Source organism: Vombatus ursinus, unplaced genomic scaffold, assembly GCF_900497805.2.
Source record: "Vombatus ursinus unplaced genomic scaffold, bare-nosed wombat genome assembly UNPS02014852.1, whole genome shotgun sequence".
NCBI lineage: Eukaryota > Metazoa > Chordata > Mammalia > Diprotodontia > Vombatidae > Vombatus > Vombatus ursinus.
Window position 1 is genome coordinate 12490541 of NW_020954630.1, and position 20551 is coordinate 12511091.

At 36.6% G+C, this 20551-nt stretch overlaps 1 protein-coding gene across 4 annotated transcripts in view; it reads right to left on the reverse strand.

Annotated features, from left to right (window-relative positions):
• The window catches only part of DIP2C (disco interacting protein 2 homolog C), a 589927-nt gene that overhangs the window by 170537 nt on the left and 398839 nt on the right, over window positions 1-20551 (reverse strand). For all 4 annotated transcript variants that reach the window (XM_027841054.1, XM_027841052.1, XM_027841051.1 and 1 more), the window contains 2 exons: window positions 9372-9463; window positions 4620-4730 (listed from right to left, as the gene is read on the reverse strand). In XM_027841054.1, the coding sequence (XP_027696855.1) occupies window positions 4620-4730; window positions 9372-9463 (203 nt within the window). The remainder of the gene's footprint in view (window positions 1-4619; window positions 4731-9371; window positions 9464-20551) is intronic.

Below are 20551 nucleotides of genomic sequence, written 5' to 3' on the forward strand. Positions count from 1 at the left end.
CAGATGTTCACAAAATATATACAAACTGAATACAAGCTGTCTCGAGGTACAGAGGAGCTAAAGTATGCTACAGGAAGGGGAAATACTTCAAACACTGAGAGACCATCTGAAAACTTTAAATACAGGTCACTTCAAAGAGACTTCCCCTCTCTACTGTGGTATAGTAATGCCTCTCCCCATTAGTAAAAAAATAAGTAAATAAAAAGGCAGTTTTGTAAGCCTCAACATTTCTGAAGTTCAGAGTCACAATGTTTATGGCACAAAAAATACTTCCTTGAACAATGAAAAGGTTAATTCCACCTTTAAGGTTATTTTGCTCTACTGCACACCATTCCGCCTGCCAAACTATGAAAGCTCCCTCTTCTCCCTTGTGCCTGTCTCCTACTGCCTCTGCCTTCCACTGCCAATGGGCAAAAACCAGCCGTTCTCCACTACTGATCACTTGCCTGCTTGAGATTTTCCATTTGACACCTCGATATCTTTTTTTGGTGGGCAGCAACTGACCCACAGCCCACCATGGGTCATCAACTGGTTCCATCAGCCTCTTCATCTGTGCAGGTTACAGCCTGTGCTAGCTGAGGCATGCAGGCAAACGATCAAACAATAGAAAAGAAACGCCCAGGCCACTCTGTGATAACATATAGACACAAAGACACACACACACACACCCACACATATGCACAAAGGACATATCTTCCTGTCACTGCCAGAAACAAATCCGCTACCCTTTGATCAAGAAAAAGCATTCCTCTTAGGATTGTTCACAAAGCTTGATTTCTAGCTCATTCTTTGTACTCTGATTCCTGCACTATAAAAAGGAAAAGAGAAATATCTACACACACACACACACACACACACCTACACACACACACACACACGCGCGCGCGCACCCCTTCCCCCAAAAGGACACAGGACTATGCTTATCCTTTATCCTAATATAGATTCAGACCACACACATACATCATGATTTCATGCTTCCATTTAATTAGAAAAATTCTCAATAATAAGCTGTTTAAACCTCCAAATATCAGCAAAGAGTCCGAAAGACACATAGCCAACTCATTATATGATATATGTTAGTGAGGCTTTTGATCTTTGGGTAATAAATGTTTTTAGCCACAACCTCAAAAGACCATCTACCAAGGCACAAAGGAGTTATGTTCTTCAACACCAATGAAATCATGGATGATTGAAGTACTGCAGTAGTTTTCTATATATTTACTCATTCATTTTTTAAATAGCATTTATTGAGTGCCAAATACATTGAGTGAAATCTCAATTATCCTGGAAAATGGTTGTATTATTTTTAATTTTCATTGTATGTTTTCATTGTGTTGGCAACAATTACCATATTTTACATATAATTTTATGCTGAGTAGTGCATATTTGAATAATGTGACTACTTCATAGAGTTAATTATTTGCACTATTGGGACCTAGCTTTAAATGACCCCACAGGGGCTACATTATGAATAAAGATGTTTCCTGTCCTCAAGGAGATTACAGTCAAAAAGTAACGATGGAGAGTATTATAACTTCAGAGAATATAAACAAAAGAGTATGGAAATTCAGAAGGGAGAAAGTAGTTCCAGCTTAGGGAGAAGAGACCAATAAGGGAAAACTTCCTAGAAGAGGTAGAAATGAAGTTGGGCATCCAAGATGAGATCTGGATAGGCAGTAAAGGAAAGAAGTAGGTATTACAAGAGAAAAGAATAGTGGGAGAAATGACTTTGGGAGGAAACCACAGGGACTGTTTGGGAATAGCAGTGTGCACTGAATAGGGTATGTGAAAAATGTTGGAAAGGAAAGATCTATAACAGCCTTTGAGACTCACAGTGAGCACAGTATTAAAGGTAGTATAAATGAATGGTGGGGTCAGGAAGCTAGCAGCTGGAGCCAATAGGATTGAGAAACTCATCAGCCTCTCTCCTACACTAGGGTTGCCTGTCATTAGGATATATTAACAGGGCTTCTATTGCCTGTGATTAGAAATTATTCACCATAACATGTATTCAGAGTCATACGAGGGTTTGGTATAGAGGACTAGCATGACAGAGAATGGGTGTTCCCAAATATCTTTCTTTTTGTTTCTATTAGTGTATTTCCCTTGTCCTCTGAATGTCCTACTTTGGGAAGTGGGGAGGTGGACCTGTCCTCACCATCAAGTTATTTAAGGTCCAGGCATACATTACTCTACTGACGGGTATTCTGTGATGCATTCATGCCACAGGGTCAACCATGTCTTAATCTATGACTCATATCATAAGAGATTCAATTCAGTAAAGACATATTACGGGTCTGCTATGTGTAAGACAATGCTGAGGGCAACCTGGATACAAAGTCTGTGCCCGCAAGTGGCTAATAATCCAAGAAGGAGACTAAGCAAAGGATCTGTGATTTCATCAACACGAGGATCTCCTTCCTAGTATGGGGATTCCCTCCAATAATGCTGATCCCAATCCATTTATGATTGAGTAGGTAAGTCAAGATCAGTTAAAGGAGTTGATTCCCTTAAAATAAGTTAAGTGCCAAGGTCAGACAACTAAAAAGCATCAGCAGTTGGCTGTGAGCCCAGGGCTTCATGACTCCAAGCTTAGCATTCTAGCCACTATATCAAGATGACTCAGTTCACACAAAATGGATACATGAATTAGCATGATAAGAGGGAGGCAAGGAAGAGATCTGGATAAAATTCCTTAGGAACATTTGTGGAATGAGAGATCATTTTCCCCTTATCTGGCCTCTACAGGACATGCTTGAGAAAGCTTAGAAATCTGACAGCAAAGAGGCGGGGATGAGGGGTCTGCTATCCAGACATCAGATCAATGAGGTTAGGGTGAATCTTTGGAGAAACCAGGGCCACCCTGAAAAATAATGGGGTACTAAACCCAAGCTTCCAAGAACAAAATGATTGACTCCAACGAATACAGTTCAGAGCCTCTTACAGCCTTATTAGTAATAAGAGCAAGGGGAGCAAAGAAGCCCCAAAGACACCCCGAGTTTTGTTGGGGTGGCTGTGGAACCCCAAATTCAGCCCAATCACTTCTATCAGAACAGGGCAGTGACTCCTTTAACTTTACAGAACAGAGTCCTGACAACTCTCACATTTTTCTGAACTACATTTTCAAAGGAGCACCTGATTATCTCTTTTTCCACATGTGGAAGCATGACTGAAGTTGCAATTATGCAGCAAGAGAGACCCTGGACAACACTTGGGATGTGTTTTGTATCACTATCTGTTCTCAGTACGGGAGGGAAGATTGTAAAAACACTCATTCCCAGACTGTTAGGGCTAGAAGGGAACCTGAGAAATTGCGTGGAAAACTGAGGCCCATAGGTTATGTGACACCATCAAGGTCACAAGGCTAGTTGGTCTACCTGGGATTAGATGCCCGGGCTCCTGACTTTCAATTCTACTGTTCTTACCACAGCAGCACGCAGTTTGCTTGTCGGGATTCATTTGCCAGACATCTTGGGTGTGCTAGTTTGCCTGTTCTACTGTGATTTTCAGGTTACTGTAATTTTGTGTTCAAGAATAATATATCACTCATTAAATGGATTTCAAAACCTCAGTATAATCACATATAAACTTTAGCTCATACAGAGCATTCATCTATTTAAACTAGCTGAAAATCTAATTATAATTCACGGCTTTAAAAACACAGTGAGACTACATTTAACAAAACTTCTCTGCAAAAGCACATGCTTTGTACATACAAAATGATGCCAGTCTTTTGACACTGCGGTATGTGAGTGTTACACGTTTAACCAAATCCTAAGCAATTCTGATCATGATTGGACTCCAAGAGAACTGTACACAGGATCAGCCAGAGGAACCTGGGTTCAAATCCTACCCTTGCTACTGGCTACCTGTGTGACCTTATCTAATTACTTAACCACCCTAGGCCTTAATTCTCTCATCTATAAAACAAGAGGGTTGAACTAGATGGCCCTGCCATGCCTCCTAACTCTAAATCTGAGATGCTACTACAAGATGTGGGACACGAGAGGTCATTTTACCCAACCTCTTAATTTTACAAAGGAAGAAACTAAGGCCCAGAAGAGTTGAGTGACTTGCCCAAGGCCACCTGGGTAATAAATGGCAGGGGCAAAATTCAAACCCAGGTCCAACGGCAAACATTTCTACTGCATCATAGCTTAAGCACCTGGATAAATAGCAAGTCATTCCATCTCGCATCTAAGTGCTTGGTCTGCATGATTCCAAACAACCACATACTTGACACATGATGTGATTTCCTCATTTTCAGTTCCCATCTGGACATTCAGGCAGTGTATAAACACAGCCTTCTCTACTCCCCCTCTCCCCCTCCCCAAACCTCTCCTAGTAAACGGAGCATTTAAAGGCACGATGAGTAGGTTGATAACCGTCCCCTTCACTGAGATGGTAACTGATAAAAAACTGCAGCGTGTCTCAGAAACAATCCATAATTTGCAGGGCCTCACGATTCATCTCCCGCTGAGATGAAGAGGCACTTTTAAAGAAAGAGTCTGCCTGCCCATTCTTGCTTCACAATAGACCACCTTCAGCTGCACTATGGTTTGTCATTACTTTTAAAATAGGCTTTAATAATAATGCCAGGCGGAAAATGCATTCTTTACCTTTCTGGTAAGTGGTACTTCAATGGGGACAGGAACAACTTCAGCCAGTAAGCAGCCGTAAAAGGCGACCATGAAAGCGGCAGGGTCGTTATTAGGGAATACCAGTGCTACCTGAAAGAGAGACACAGAGCACAGAACATAATGGGAGACTTGTCATGACTGAAGGTCTGCAGAGCCAGCCCCGCTGCTCAAGATTTATGGCCATAAAAGATTAAGGAGAGACTTCAGGTCTTTCCTTAAATCAAAGCACTGTAGGATCATAAGTCCATGGCTGAAAAAAGCCAGACACATTATAGAGTCCACCACCTTCATTTTACAAATGAAGAAACTGAGGCACAGAGAGGTATGTATCTGAGTCAGGCTTGGAACCCAGGTCTTCATGACTCCAATTCCAGTGCCTGATATTTGACATTTAGGAGTTTTGTAGGCCACGTTTGACGCTTCTGTAATATCCACGCTACCTATTTACCTTAATAACATAATTAAGAATATATGCAATGCCCTTTCAACAGGGATTTTATTAAGGGACTCAATATCATGTGCTATTTTCCATGTATCACTTCCTTAATTGTTATACACACTTACTTTCATAAGTGTATTAAACCCATGATTAACATATAAAGATTATACCTACATTACTTCTTTTTAAAATTTAACCAGTTTAACCAAAATAATACTAACCTCTCCGAACAAGAGGAGTAGTGATTCTACCCTGTCGGTACTGGAGGTTTCTTTTTCCAAGAAAGCATAAGACACCATGTAAGCATCAATTCATCACTCTTCCCAGAACATTTAGCAACATTGCTCCAGAGGGTGAAACTGAGATAAGTGAAGCTAAGTGTTTTGTTTGTTTGTTTTCCAATGTATCATTGATCTAGTTTGGGTCTCATTCTGGCTCTCAATACAGCTTTCCAAATTAAGACTTCACATGAATCAAGAAATCTTTATCCAAAATGCAAATCCCATTGTTTCATAAAAGTTAAAGACAAATAATGCCATAGAAGCAAGGAGACCTCACAAATGAAAGCCCTTGCAGGGTTACCTAATTTTAAAAAATAAAATAAACTCTTAAAAAGAGTTTAATAGGAACAAAAATTCATTATATTTCCTAAGAATATTGAGACAAATATGTGTGATTATTTAATATATATTAACCAACATTATATATATATAAATATATATAATATTATATAATGATAAAATAACTAATATAAACTAGATGCAGAGAGTCTAATGGTACATTTTAGGTTCATGATTTAAACTAAGAAAACTCTGAAATCTTGGCATATTTAGAGCAAAGGAGTGAACATAAGAAGAACAAGCAAATTCCCTATGCTACACATGGCCCATCCAGCAAATACAGGTATTCATGCCCTTTTCCCCATATTTCTGACCTACGCAGCAATTAATGGGGACATAGGCATTATAGAGAAAATTTTGGGGAAGAAATAATTTGCTAACCCTTGAATACATACAAAGAACAATCTAAATTCATGTGTTTTGTTGATAAAATAGAAACTTATTATTTCATGGTTTGATAAAGATTATTTACAAGATTTAAAAAATCTTTCATACTAGGAATACTGGCTTCTTAAAGTTTCTGATATCACATTTTGATGTAAAAAAAAAAAAGACTGATAGTATTCATATGTGCAATTTAAGGCCTCTAAACAGAATCCACAATATGTTACAAGGCTCTCTGTATCAATTTGATAAGAATATGTAGTATGGTTTACTGGAAAGATACATACACACAACACACACTCACACACACACACAAACACATATATGAGTACAAATCTAGAATTTTACACTCACTAGCATTGTCATGGGCAAGTTACCGAATCTGAGTCTCAATTTCTTCATTTGCAAAATAAGGATGATATTGTTTGTATTATAATCTTTTCAGGAGCAATGTATTGATTGAGGGAAGGGATATTAACATCTTGGTCTTCGAAAGGGAATTATAGATGACCTCTAAGGTCCTTAAAAAAGTGTCATTTACATAAATGAGTTATTATTGTTTTTACACCATTCAAAAAGGTCAGAAACTTCAATAGTGGAATTGCATTTTTTATTTTTTTTTAATTTAAAAGCTCCAACAGAACAGTACTTAAACATGGCCTCCAAGTGGCTTGACAGAATGTTCTCATTACAGAAAGCCTTCGTATTAGGTATTCATACAACATAAAGCATAATCTTCTGCCACTATAAACATAGATGGCTATGCTATAACTCTGGCAGCCTTATTTAAAATCAAAACTGCAATTTGTCTTAGTAAAAGAAATTCTACATCTCATTCTTTTTAAGATTCCAATTTAAGTCTAAATCTCCAACAAATCCTGTATTAGAACCCATGGTGAGCTCATAACAGTAATCTAAGACATTTGGAGAAATGAGTAGACACCTAATTTTTATGAAGCTGCAACATCAGGAACCTCCAACATCTCATGCTTCCTTTTAATAAATTCCATATTTCCCTGTTATTTCATTAAATACACATTTACCCTCTGACTAAGAACTTCCACTGGGTGAGTATACTCAATAGCAACAAAAGACACATTGCAATATAAAGGAGACCAGACACCTGGTTCTCAAGACAGCACAGATTTTGGGGGTTTGAGGTTTTTTTTGTTTTTGGTTTTGGTTTTTTTTTTTGGTTTGTTAATTGGTACCAGGTAGCCAGGAATTCCAGAAAAAGTATCTAGCTAGGGATTCTGCATACAACTACAGATAAACTATGAAGTCCATGAGTTCCCTCATGAATTACCATACTTAGGTTAAGTAAATGAAGATGCTTTGTGAAGATTGATATCAAAGATAAACTGGGATAAAATGGAAGATAAAGTGAATAGAGATGCTTAAGCAATTAAGTTATAGTTCAGAACAAGAGCTCCGGATTTGAGGGATATCTCTTTGGCCCAAATCTCCAACACCTCTTTATTTACCTCAGATACCTTGTAGCAAATTGGGGAGATTAAAGGAATGAAGGTAGATCTGGCCCCCAATAATTCCAGTTCATCAAGAGTTCCTGATGTAGCTTCAGGAAAGAATGAGCAAAGCAGCTAAACATATCTACAGATGAGAAACAGCTAGTATTCTAGTCAGTATGAATGTCCACAGGCACTAAAATACTTCCCAGCTGGCCATACTAATTTGGGAGAAAAAGCAAATGGCTTTTAAACCTGCTGTGTCAGTTATCTGGCTGTGGCTTTGGGCTACAAGCATCAGAATCAGAGACTTTTGGAGTTGGCAGAGACCTTAGTGGTCATTTGTAATGTCCCTTTTAGAGCCCAAAGTGTTAGCATCCCAGTTTTTTAACAAAAGAAAAGAAAAAAAAGTCATTCACACAAATGCGGTTTATAAACATGCCAACTCCTGAATGCTCATTACGCTGAGGAAAAAAATATCTTCTCTTTTGGAAAAAGTGACAAGATTTTTCACGAAGAGGGAGAATCCAGTTTGTTAGAGGAGCAGGCTTCTACCAAATGAGTACTCTAATTGGGAGTACTTATTTAAGAAGTAGTCACACATAAGTGCCAGATGCTAGCCATGTAAATAGTTTTTCTATTGGTGGGAAAAAAAAAACCCTACGTAAACACTTAAAAAAAAACCAACCCATATTTTTCTCCACATTTTATTGTCACTTAATTTTGTGCTTTCCAAACCCCTACACACATCTCAGTTCAATACATGCCAGCTTAATCTGCAATTACTATTCTCCAGGAACTCCCAGAATCTGGATGCCAAATTGCAAACAAACAGATTTGGAAACCACCATACTATGACCATGTTCTCATTGTATTTCAATATCTATATTCCTAACTTCAGTCAATCTGATGAAATATAAAAATATCCGATAAATGTGCATACTTTACATTGACATTGCAGAGCCAGATTTCAAATTTAATTGTTCCCAAATTAGAGGGATCCTTAGTTCATTTTAGAATACTACAGGGAGAAATGATTTCAAGAGATCATCTGGTCCAATCTATTTTTTTTCCTACAGTGCAAATAAATCATTGCTTTGACTCCTATTGGCTTATGGGGCTATGGAGTGAGAGATAAAGTCAATTATTCTTTGTTGCCTATTTTTACTTCAAAAAGGGATGAGGGTAAGGTTATTTGGGTCCTCAAGTTGTAACCTGTGGTCAAGTGGCCTCTGAGGGATCTTCTCACTCTTCATATATGATCTCATGACCCTGCAACTATTATAGTCTTCTCATGATACGAATGTTAAGTTAACAGCTTCTGTAGAATGGTATGGTAGATACAACGACCTGGAATCAGGTGCCAGTACCGTCATTAATTAATTCTCTCTTACTATATATTTGTAGGCAAATAAATTCACCTCTCTCATTTTTTTCACCTTGAACAATAGAGTTAAAAATATTGTTTCATTTACCCAGCAAGGTAGTTAGGAGGATCAAATAACCTAACACATGTGAAAGCACTTTGTAAAATATAAATTGCTTTATGATTCTAAGGCATACCAAAGAGAACTTTAGTAACGAGGAAGGAAAAGCAACAGTTTGTGGCCAAAGATCTTTGCCTCTGTAGTTAGCGTGGACAGACAAAGCCAGGTTTAGATAAGAAATGTATTTGTTCCACTTTCCTAGGTAGGCCACAAAAGTACATAGTGTACCTAGGAAGGGCTGAACTCTGGGATTTAAATAATTGTTGGGTATTAATAAGACCTACATGTAACACAGATAATTCACAAATTTACAAATCCTATAACTTAATGCTTACCCTGTCTCCAGGCCGCACCATGGGTTCTTGTTTTGTACCTAATTTATGTAGAATGTTGTAAGCAACCTTCATACTCCTTGTCCACAGTTTGCCTGTCAACACAAATTACAAAGCAAAAAGTTACTGGACTATTCCATAGTTCGTCAAGAATTTATACTTTCCAGTTAAATGTATAAATATAAAGTGTGTATACAAAGTCCAAATTCATGGATTTTAAAGAACCACTCTTTTTTCAAACTACCCAGAAGCAAACTGCTAAAGGGTGAACAGAGATCAGGGTGAAGAACTGAGAAAAGGCAATTCATTGAAGGCCATGGATAATCTCTCGCAAAGTAGTTAATTAATGAGAGTTTCTATTTCTCCCCTCAATTGTTCTAATATATTTTAACATAAGGAGAATGAGTGGAAAGAATATAAGCTATTTTGAAATGAATTTTTGTTAGTAATTTCCTTAAAAAATCAGAAGCAAACTCACCATTAGAAATGAGTATATTCAGGGGAATAAGAAAACTATATAAAACTCAAAGCCATTCTTCAAGGGACCAGTGGGCAAAAGGTATCAACAAACAGTTCTCAAAAGAAGAATCACAGACTATTAATCAATACATGAAAGATTGCTCCAAATCGCTGACTAGAGAAATTAAAATCAAAACAACCGTGGTTTTACCTCAAACCCAACAAAATGCCAAAAAGAAGAGATGGGAATAATCTATGTCGGTGGCATTTTAGAGAGAGAGGCACACTAAGATACTGCTGGTGAAGTTGTAAAATTGGCCAAGCATTCTAGAAAGCCATGCGAAATTATACCCCAAAAGTTACTAAAGTGTTCATATCCATAATCTTTGATTTACAGATCTTAGTGCTGGGCTTATACCTCAAGGAGATCAAAGTAAGAAAGAAAGGTCCAACAGACCTTTAGAAAATACTTAGAAAAACACTTTTGTAGTAGCAAAGAACTGGAAACCAAGCAGATGCCCTTCAATTAGAAACTGGCTAAACAAATTGTAGTACATGAATACCATATAACATATTACTGTGTCATAAGTAACCATGGATATGAAGAATAATATAGGGAGTCATGGAAAGATTTATATGAAATTATACAAAGTGCAGTAAACAGAACCCAGAAAAAATATATACAATGACAAAGCAATGCATGCGGAAACAACTAAAATCAAAACTGAATGCTGTAGAGTCATAATGGCCAAGCTTGGCACTAAAGACAAAAATGAAAAAGTGGAAGACCTAGACGCATTGGTCCAATTACTTATGTGGCATTATGGCAGTAACAGTGATTGGGAACCTACTTGATTTTACAGTACAAAGTCCAATTTTACACTGACACATAGACACAGAGTTAAATCTGCAGACAAAATGATTAATTCATACTAACTACATAAATATGTAGGCCATTTAAAGTTAATGCAGCTCCTGTTAATTACTGCAGAGCTTTGCAATAACTTTGGAACTGATCCTACACATAGTATATACCTAATAGATATTTGTTGATCAATTGATTGATTTGTACAACTGCCTGAAAATAGATAAAAAGCCCCTTTACAATTTATTTGCAGTAATGATGTAAGCTTCTTAAGGCCTCTGACATAAAATTAATTCTAAGATTTAGTAGTTGATGATGCCAATAATGATAACATACTGCAACAAAACTAAATGTAATTTAATCTGTTTCCTTATTTGATGATACAAACACAGCTTTTTGTCACTCTTTCTGTGTTTACATCTGACTTACAAAAAAAAAGGGATTGGATATTCCTTCTTGTCCTCTGAAACTACCCCTGAGGAGCATGGTTAGACCTTAAGGAAGTTATCATAAAGAAACAGTTCCTTTTCAAAGCAAGTAGCATCTTCTCAGGTCCAAAATAAAGAGAAATAGCACTAAGTTTACAAGCAGAAATCCCCTCTCCCCACCCCAACTTCCAGCAATTGACTGTCTATTGATGAATTGAACAAAGCTAATTCTAATTCTAACAGTCTATGAGGAAACTATGTGGGTATATTAATATTCATCTCTATTCTCCAAAATAAAAGTCATTATCCCATTAGAAGTAATTCAGAGTGTGATTATAGTCTAAAATCTCACTTGAACAAGAAACAAAACAAAAGAAAAAACTTTGGCTGCTGCTAAGTGCTTTTGGATCTGGTTTAATGCACAGAACTAGCATATTTATTACAATCAAAATCAGACTGTTGAAAAGTGCTACTCATCAGGCTTCGATGAAATTTCGACTTAATAAAAGCTTCAGAATCTTAGGGTCTACATTATCATAATCACATACAAAAGCTATCTTACAAAAAAAGAGTGGAGGAAAAAGTAATAATTTTGGCACAATTCCAGTTTCAAGAGGGACAAGGAATGAGGACTGAGTTAAGCTGATGATTCAAACAGGCAAGGATGTAGTTAGTATTCCTTGGACAATTAAGGGAATATTTTTCTTCAATATGATGGTAATTGTGTTAATTTAGCTTTCCCGTGCCTGCTTCTCTATAAAGAAGAAGCTTAGTAAGTCACAGATGTAAAGCTGGAAGGGACCTTAAAGGTCATCGAATCAAACCTCCTCATTTTACATATACTTGTTAGCCTCAATTTGATTTGTCATCTCCTGGGGAAAAAAAAAGGAAAAATCCCAGGAGCATCATAACAAAAATCTCTAACTTCATCATCAAAATAAAAGTACTGAAAATATCTAAAAGGAACTTACATACCAAGAGGACCACAGTTAGGATCTCCCAAGATGTGTCAGCATCTACTATAAATGACAGATCTTTGAATATAATATTCTGCAACTCAAAGAAGACAGCTGTACAAAGAAGACTAATTTCTCTTGTAAAGCTGAGTATAATTCTAGAGGGGAAAAAAGGATCTTTACTGGGATAGAGGCCTTTCAAGCATTTCTTATGAAAAGGCCAGGACTGAGTAGGAGCTTCGAAATAAAAAAAAGGGGGGGGGGCAAAAGAAACCTAGAAAAGTACATTTATTTTAGTTAATTGGAAGAGGTAGTATAAAGATACATGACTCACATTCTACCAAGGAGAGAAGAAACAAATGTCCCTTCAGAACCTTGGTGTCTTGAAGGAATTAAATAAGAAAATAAGAAAAACAGAGATCTTGAAGGATAGTTTGGTTCTGTTCCAAGGCATTGAGCTGGGGGAAGAAAATAGAGGGCAAAAAGAATATATTGTGCAGAAAAGAGAAAGATGAGGGTAGAATTTACTATTTCTCTTCATTGGAGTACATGAAAGGAAGAGTATACAAACATGGAGGAAGGGTTGGTAGGGTTGGGTATCAAATGAGTCTCAGTCATGTGAAACAAAGGACAGCTGAATACACACACACACACACACACAAGTTTAGGGTAGAAATACAAAGAACTTAACAGGAAAACAAGCTTGATTGGGGCAGGGGGAAAAGGGGAAGGAAGAGTTAAGAGAGAAGCCAATATCCAGGAGGGAATAGTCAGAAGTAAAACAAACTTCTAATCCTGAAAGTGAAATTTAAAAAAAGAATAAAAAGGGAAAGCAAAAAGCAACAATTTAAGGGGCAAGGGCTCATCAGTTGGGGAATGGATGAACAAACTTTGGCATATAAATTCAATATGCTACATAATGTGATCCATATACAGATAATTTGCCAATTACAAGTGATTCACAGCTCTTTATTAAGCAGGTTCTCATGGACCTCTCCTTGGTAAAACATTGTCATTAATTTCTAATATCCTACACACTTGAAGTTAATAAACTTTCATTCTTTGTTTTAAGATTCTATAAATTGGATTATTCTTTCTCCTGGAATAGGCTTAAATAATTATCCTCCAGTTAAGACTATAGGAAATATAGTAAAAACAGGAAGAACAGTAGACTAAAAGCAAGAATTAATTAATAAATCAACCAATATATATTTGTTAAGCATTCACTGTGTCAGGCACTGTCCTAGGTGCTGGGATAGGGGAAAAAAATAAAACAAGGAAACAATCACTCCTTATCACAAGCTTTGATTTTAATGAGAAGACCTGGTTCTAATTGCCACCTAGTATCTCTTTTGCAAAATAGGGTAATAACAAATGACCTGTCTACCTCACAGGGTTGTTACAAAAATGAGGCCACAAGTGGGTGATATTAAACGCCCACCCAAACTCTGTCAGGGCCTCGTACCTCTCACTTAGGTGAGCCAACCCCCACTCTCTGCTTTCTGGTTTGCTCAATCACTCCAATCTGCTCTCATTCTAGTAGGTCTAGAGAGACTTAAACCACAAGCTTACATTCAAACCTTCTCACTGTCCTAGGGGTAAACCTGTTGGGAGAAATAGATTTCCCCCACTCACCACTCTAGTTCTTGAGTGCCTATTCAATGCATTTCCTATCTATACAGCTACTTACAATAACGATATTTTTAGATCTCAAACATAACAATTTACTTTAAAAGAAAGCAAAGGAAATAATATTTGCAGGTACTAAACCACATCGCAGTACATATATAAATTTGAATCATACTCTCCCACCAATGCATTCAATATCCATTAGAATGTGAGTTCCCTTAACAGCAAGGCCTGTTTTTGCCTTTCTTTGCACCCTAAGTGCTAAAATAAAATTCTGATTGACCGTGGTGAGCAATGAGCATACATTTATGGGAACCTGACACAGAAACAGATTAAGAAGGAAAACCCATTTGTTTAGGACTATTCACAATTCTAGAGGACAGGCTTCAATGTTAACGGTCTATTTCAGAACAAATATCTGTGTGCCACCCAAAACTGCTGCTACTTGGGCAAGCTCATCAAACTGGCTGTTTCTGGGATATACAGTCCAGCCTAGTCAGTCATTCACTCACAGGCATGCTGAATTGTCTAACCAAACCATAATGGGGCTCACAGAAACACAGCTCAAGAAGTCTCTCAGCCAGTTCACCAGGACACCAAAGAAGCAGCAGTCAGCTCTGTCTTTCCTTCTCAAACCACAGATGGCAGGAGAAGCTCTTATGACTTCTAACCCGAGTTGGGCAATAGCTATCACTGAAGTCACGAACAATGAAGCCTATCATCTCAATGTGCTCACACTGCTTTGAAGGTTTCAACATGGTCCTCCACTGCTTTGGTGTCCAAGGAAGTGTATTTCTTTATATTCAGATTTTTCTACTTTTTAATAAATAAAAATCTTTTTCTGCCTCTTTGGAACATTAAGGTGTTCCAACACAAGCAAGGTATTATTGTACATTGTTCACAAGGAGATGAGTCTTTATATTTATACCACACTTCATTTTCTGTTCAAAACTATTCAAATACCATTTGAAATTTCAAATGATATACAAATACTACTAAAACAAAGTTATTTCGCTGATCCTTTTAGGTCTCAAAAAAACATCTGTAACAATGGCAATATCTTATATCCTTTGACATAATATACATATTTTCCTTTTATATAGAAACATTTTTTCTGTTCTTTTCACCACTAAACAGTTCCATATGAAAAGAGGAGAGAGTACCTTACAGTACTTTGTAATTGTAAAGGTGTTACATATCTAAGCTATTATCATAGTAAAAGAATTACGGCAGCCTGTTGGTACTGTGGATTGGGGGCTATCTCTGAAATCAGGAGGTTAAGTTCAAATACTGCCCCTTACACATAATAGCTTTATGACCACACAAGTCACTTAACTTTTTAGTAGGGCCCAGGCAATTTTTTAAAAATATAAATTATAGAATAGTTGATTACAGTCAGGGGGAATTTTCACATTGGAAACTCACCAATGAAATTTCAGGTCAGGCTCAAGATTGGGAAAAGATATAATAAAAGATCCCAAACAAGCCTACTTGGCTTGGGAGCTACGGGATGTCCTTCAGAAGGCAATGTGGTACAGTCACCTTGGCTTGGATTCTAGCTCTGCTCTTTGCTACCTGGGTGACTGACCTAAGGCAAATCACTTCAACTTCTTGAACCCTCAGTTTCTTCACCTACAAAATGAAGGAGTTGGATTAGATGCCTCCTACGGTCCCCGCTCTAAAGCTACGATCATAGGATTCCTAAAGGTGCCATTTCCTTTAAGGAGGTGCCTGATATAGCGCTTCCTTATAATCCAGGTGTTTCTTATATCATTAACCAGTGTGGCCCAATGAGAAAATGTTCACGTTTGCAATATTTTCCTTTAAAATACTAAAAATAGAATTATACATAACTCACAAATGCTCATTACTTGTGGTAATTTTTTCAGGGTGAAAATAAGTTTTATTTCTTTTATTCTGCTGCAAAATTTCGCTTGCCCTTGTAACCTATGGTGGTGATAGTGGGGGTTATTCTCTGAAATCAATGTGAAGGAAAAAGCTAATTAATTCAGACCCCATTAATTTATTATTCAAGCACAAATTGTACTAATGTTTACCTCTGCATGACCTATAAAGATAATTTGCTAAAATATTAATAGAACAAACAAAATCACAGGGGAGATTTTTAATGTAATTGAAAACAAACCTTCTGGGTACTTTTAACAGTCTTACTGGCATACAGATAATCTAGAGGCTTGAAGGGATGGAGTGAGGCTAGAAAAGGAGATTGCACCCAAATTACAGACACTACAACTTGAACAGTCTTTTATCTATATTAAGTGTTGTGTGGTTGTTGCTGTTTTTTAAATAACTGCTTACCCCACTAACTATATTTATCCTCCTTTATTCCCATTGGAATTCAAGTAAGAAATAACCTTTCCTTGAGAAGCACATATTTCTAGGTAAGTCAGTCCAGGGAGCTGTCTTCAGTCATGTTCTGACTACTGTGATTGATGAGGACAGTCAGGTGGCACAGTGGATAGAATATTAGACTTGGGAGTCAGAAGACCTGAGTTCAAATCTTATCTCAGACATTTATTAGCTCTGTAACCCCAGGCAAGTCACTTAAGTTTTCCGTCCCTCAGTTTCCTCATCTTTAAAATGGAATAATGATAGTAGAAGCTTTATAGAATCATGGTGAGGATCAAAGTAGATGATGCAAGGACTCTGCAAACCTCAAAACATTATTACTATTATTATCGTATCACTTTCAATATCTAGCTTTCCCTGTGGGGTAATTCTCCAATCTGAGTAACTCTTTCTCCACCCCCCCCCCAAGTCTGAATAAATGCATGCTATAATGTCATATACTCTTGGGGTTTTTATCATCTGCCTTTGCCAATGTGAAAAAAAAAGTCAAATTCTGATTCATAATGAAGTATATCTTATTTTTGTCCAATATGCAGACACATTAAGGGATCTTACTTCAGAAAGGGCTCTCTACTGCAGCAGAATGGAGTACTCTATTAATGGGACTGTCAATAAATGAGAAGCACAGAATTTCAGCTGTGCATTAAGTGGGTACTACTCAATAACAAACCAATTCTAGGTTTAAAAGCTTCTAGGGCATAATAATGCCTTTGCTGAAGCACAAGGCAACATTCTCACATACACAGACATGATAAGAAGGCTTAATACAAAGACTATTTCCACTGTTTTTTCTGGTGAAGATGAGAAAGGAGAAAATGTTAAAAAAAATTATGAATTAAGTTTTAAAAGGAATTTATCAAAGTGTATATGTATTTCCCCAGAAAAAGATAATCACAGCTCTATAGGGAAAGAAGACATGCCAGTAAATCACTAATCAAAAGAATCTTAATGGGGAACAAAATGCATGATTGTGATAAATCTCTTTATCACATTATCATCAAATCATGAAGTGCTAGAGCTGGATGGCCTTATACCAACAGAGAAAAGGGAGTGACTAGAAAAGGTTAGTGACGTGTCCCTGGTCACACTGCTAGTAATGTTTAGGGTCTATGCCAGTTAGTCTACCTTCACTGAAATGAAAATAAATAGGAAAAAAATTAAAAGCCACAGTTAATAGAAACTACAGGCATAAATAGTACATTTTATGAAAATAGGGTCCCCCCTCACAAATCGCATTACTTCAAAGTTAGAAGGGACTTCAAAGGTCACCTAATTCAATGTGGACTTCAGCCAGAATTGCATCTACGACATCCCTAAGTAGGAGTCATCCCTCCTCTATTTAGAAACTTCCAATAAGTGAGAACTTACTCCTTTCCTAGACTACAACTCTACTTTTTTTAGAATATAAATCTACCAGTCTGTAACTTCATTCACTGTGTCCAGGTCCTGGATCTCTAACACTAAGGAGCAATCTAGTCTCTGCTTGGATTCACTGAAACAATTTTGGATCTGGGTTCTGTCGTCTAATATATTCACTATCCCTCCCAGGTTTGCTTCATCCAAAAATTTGGTCAACATGCCATCTATGCCTTCATCCAAATTTCAATAAAAATGTCAAATAACATAGGGTCAAAAAGAGACCCCCTGAGACCCTACAGTAGAGGCCTACTGCCTATCTGCTAGGTCACCCAGTTTCTCTTAAAGAAGAATGATCTTCAAAAATATTTTTAAATTTATTCATATCTTTTCTTACAATATTCCTGTATACATCCTTGTAAAGAACCAAAGAAAATTTTCTATTTTATCATCTTTCCCCCCATTTCAATTTTTTAAAACAGTATTTTATTTTTTCCAATTACATGTAAAGACAATTTTTAACACTCATTTAAAAAAGTTTCCAAATTTTCTGCCTCCCTCCTTTCCCCTCTCCCTAAAACAGTAAGCAATTTGCTACAGGTTTATATATATATATATATATATATATATATATATACACACACACACACACACATATATATACACATATATATACACACACACACATATATACATATATATATACACACACATATATACATATATATATGTGTGTGTGTGTGTATGTGTGTGTGTAATCATGTGAAACATATTTCCGTATTAGTATTTTGCGAAAGAAGAAATAGATCAAAAGGGAAAAACCATGAAAAAAATAAAGAGAAAATGGTATGCTTTGATCTACATTCAGACTTCATCAGTTCTTTCTCTGGATGTGGATAGGATTTTCCATCATGAGTCCTCTGGAACTGTCTTGGATCATTGTATTGCTGAGAAGAGCTAAGTCATTCATAGTAGATCATGGAAACAATGTTGCTGCTATTGTGTAAAATGTCCTCCTGGTTCTGCTCATTTCACTTTGGATCAGTTCATCATTTTACCACCTTTGCATTCAGAATTAAGTCAACAAGTATTTATTAAGTACCCACTGTGTACTAGGCAATGTTCTAAGTGCTGGCGATACCAGAGTGACTCTTCAAACTATAATACTTAAATGAAATAAGCCCTTAACAAAATGTTTATTGAATGAAGAATGAATGAGAATTAAGTGAAATGTGAATATTTTATGAAAGGTCATTCTTATTTAACACCAGAGTAGAGAAACTTTAACTATAACTTTTTATGAGAGCAGCACAAGGTAGTGGAAAGTCGGCTTTATTTGGAGTCAGGGAGATCTGACTCCTAGCTCTCAATTTGGTGTTCATGAGCAAATTTCTTAACCTCTCTACACTTTAGGCAACTAACTTTTGAAGAATATGTGCTCTGAAAAATGAGCTTTTGCATTATCTTACCTAGATAAGTAATAGCTATAATATTATATAATGTTAATTAAGTTACTGTTAATGTATTAATTTTAATTTTTAAAATTTTAAATTACTTTTATTTTATTGTTTAATTTTAATATTAATTAATATATGAACATACTATTACTTCAGAAAAATAATAAGTAACTGGTCATTTTAGAACCGTACCACCTGTACTCTGACCATCCTTCTCATTCCTTCTTTCCCTTCCTCTACCCAAACTGATATGGAAGCTTTTGTTTTATCTTAACCAGAACCAAGTCACTTCCAAACCATAACATCAGTTTATATTCTAGCTCCTTTTTATGAGTTGACTTCTCCCATTAGAATGTAAGATCTTTGAAGGTAAGGATTGTGTTGTTTGCCTATATTTGTATACCGCAATTCTCAGCACATGGCTAGTGCTTAGTAAACCCTTATTAAACGCTTTTCTCATTCATTCAGACCTATCTGCCTTAGTAGAATGCGTCCTGTCACTGATGAAACCACATATCCTTGATTTATCTGTATAATATGCTATAGTTCTATACATATTACATACTAAAAAGATGGCACTTTATTTTCTAAAATATGAGTTTCTTTTTTGACCTATCTTCACACTCAGTAGTATCTGAAAAAAATGGTATTTGTATGTGACTTTTTTTACAAGGGTAATACACTCATTTGTCAATTTCCAGCTGGTCTAAGAAAACAAAACCCCTTAATGAGTATTTCACCCGACAACAATACTCTGCCACCTAGTGGTGGACAGGGCAGCTGCAGGCTTAAAAATGTATAAACCTAATTACAGACACTGTAGGGAGAAAAATTATGGTTTTTCTTCCTTCTGCTATCTTAACTTTCAGGAAGACTTTTTGTAAGATTCACAAATATATGAGCATAACTAAAGCATCCAGGAGATCTGTCCCTCATTGGTGTGTATGGTCACATTATGTTTCAAGAACATTGATTATACCATTACCACTTTATCAATAAGTTCACCATTAAAAGCTGAGCAGCTTCAGCAAGACTACTGCTTAAACTGCTCTTTGGCAAGAGACAATAATATGAGTCAGCTAAAGTGCTGGAGCTGCAGCCAAGAAGACCTGGGCTCAAATCCTACCTCAGACACACTAATTCTGTGACCCTGGGAAAGTCACTTAACCTATCTCAGCCTCAGTTTCTTCATCTGTAAAATGAGGATAAAAATAGCACCTACTTCCCAAGGCTGTTGTGAGGATAAAATCATATAACATATGCAAAGTGCTTTGAAAACATTAACACACTATTAATTATTAAATGGTAGCTATTATTATAAGACTAAGAGGAAGAGTTGCAATTTGTAGAGCATTTTCAAGTCTGTGGAGCATTTTATGTATAGCATCTCATTTAAACCATACACCAACACTGTGGTGACAGGCACTACATATATTATCACCATTTTCCAGATTAAAAAACTGGGGTTTAGAGGAGTTAAGTGATTTGGAGGCAGATACTGCTTTGCAAGTTATTTTACATCTCCTACCATGATGCTGAAAACAAAGTGCACTCTTTAAAAAAAAAAAAAGGACAAGAACTGATAATTAAAGTGCTAGGGTGTGTGTGTGTGTGTGTGTGTGTGTGTGTGTGTGTGTGTGTGTGTGTGTGTGTGTGTGTGTGT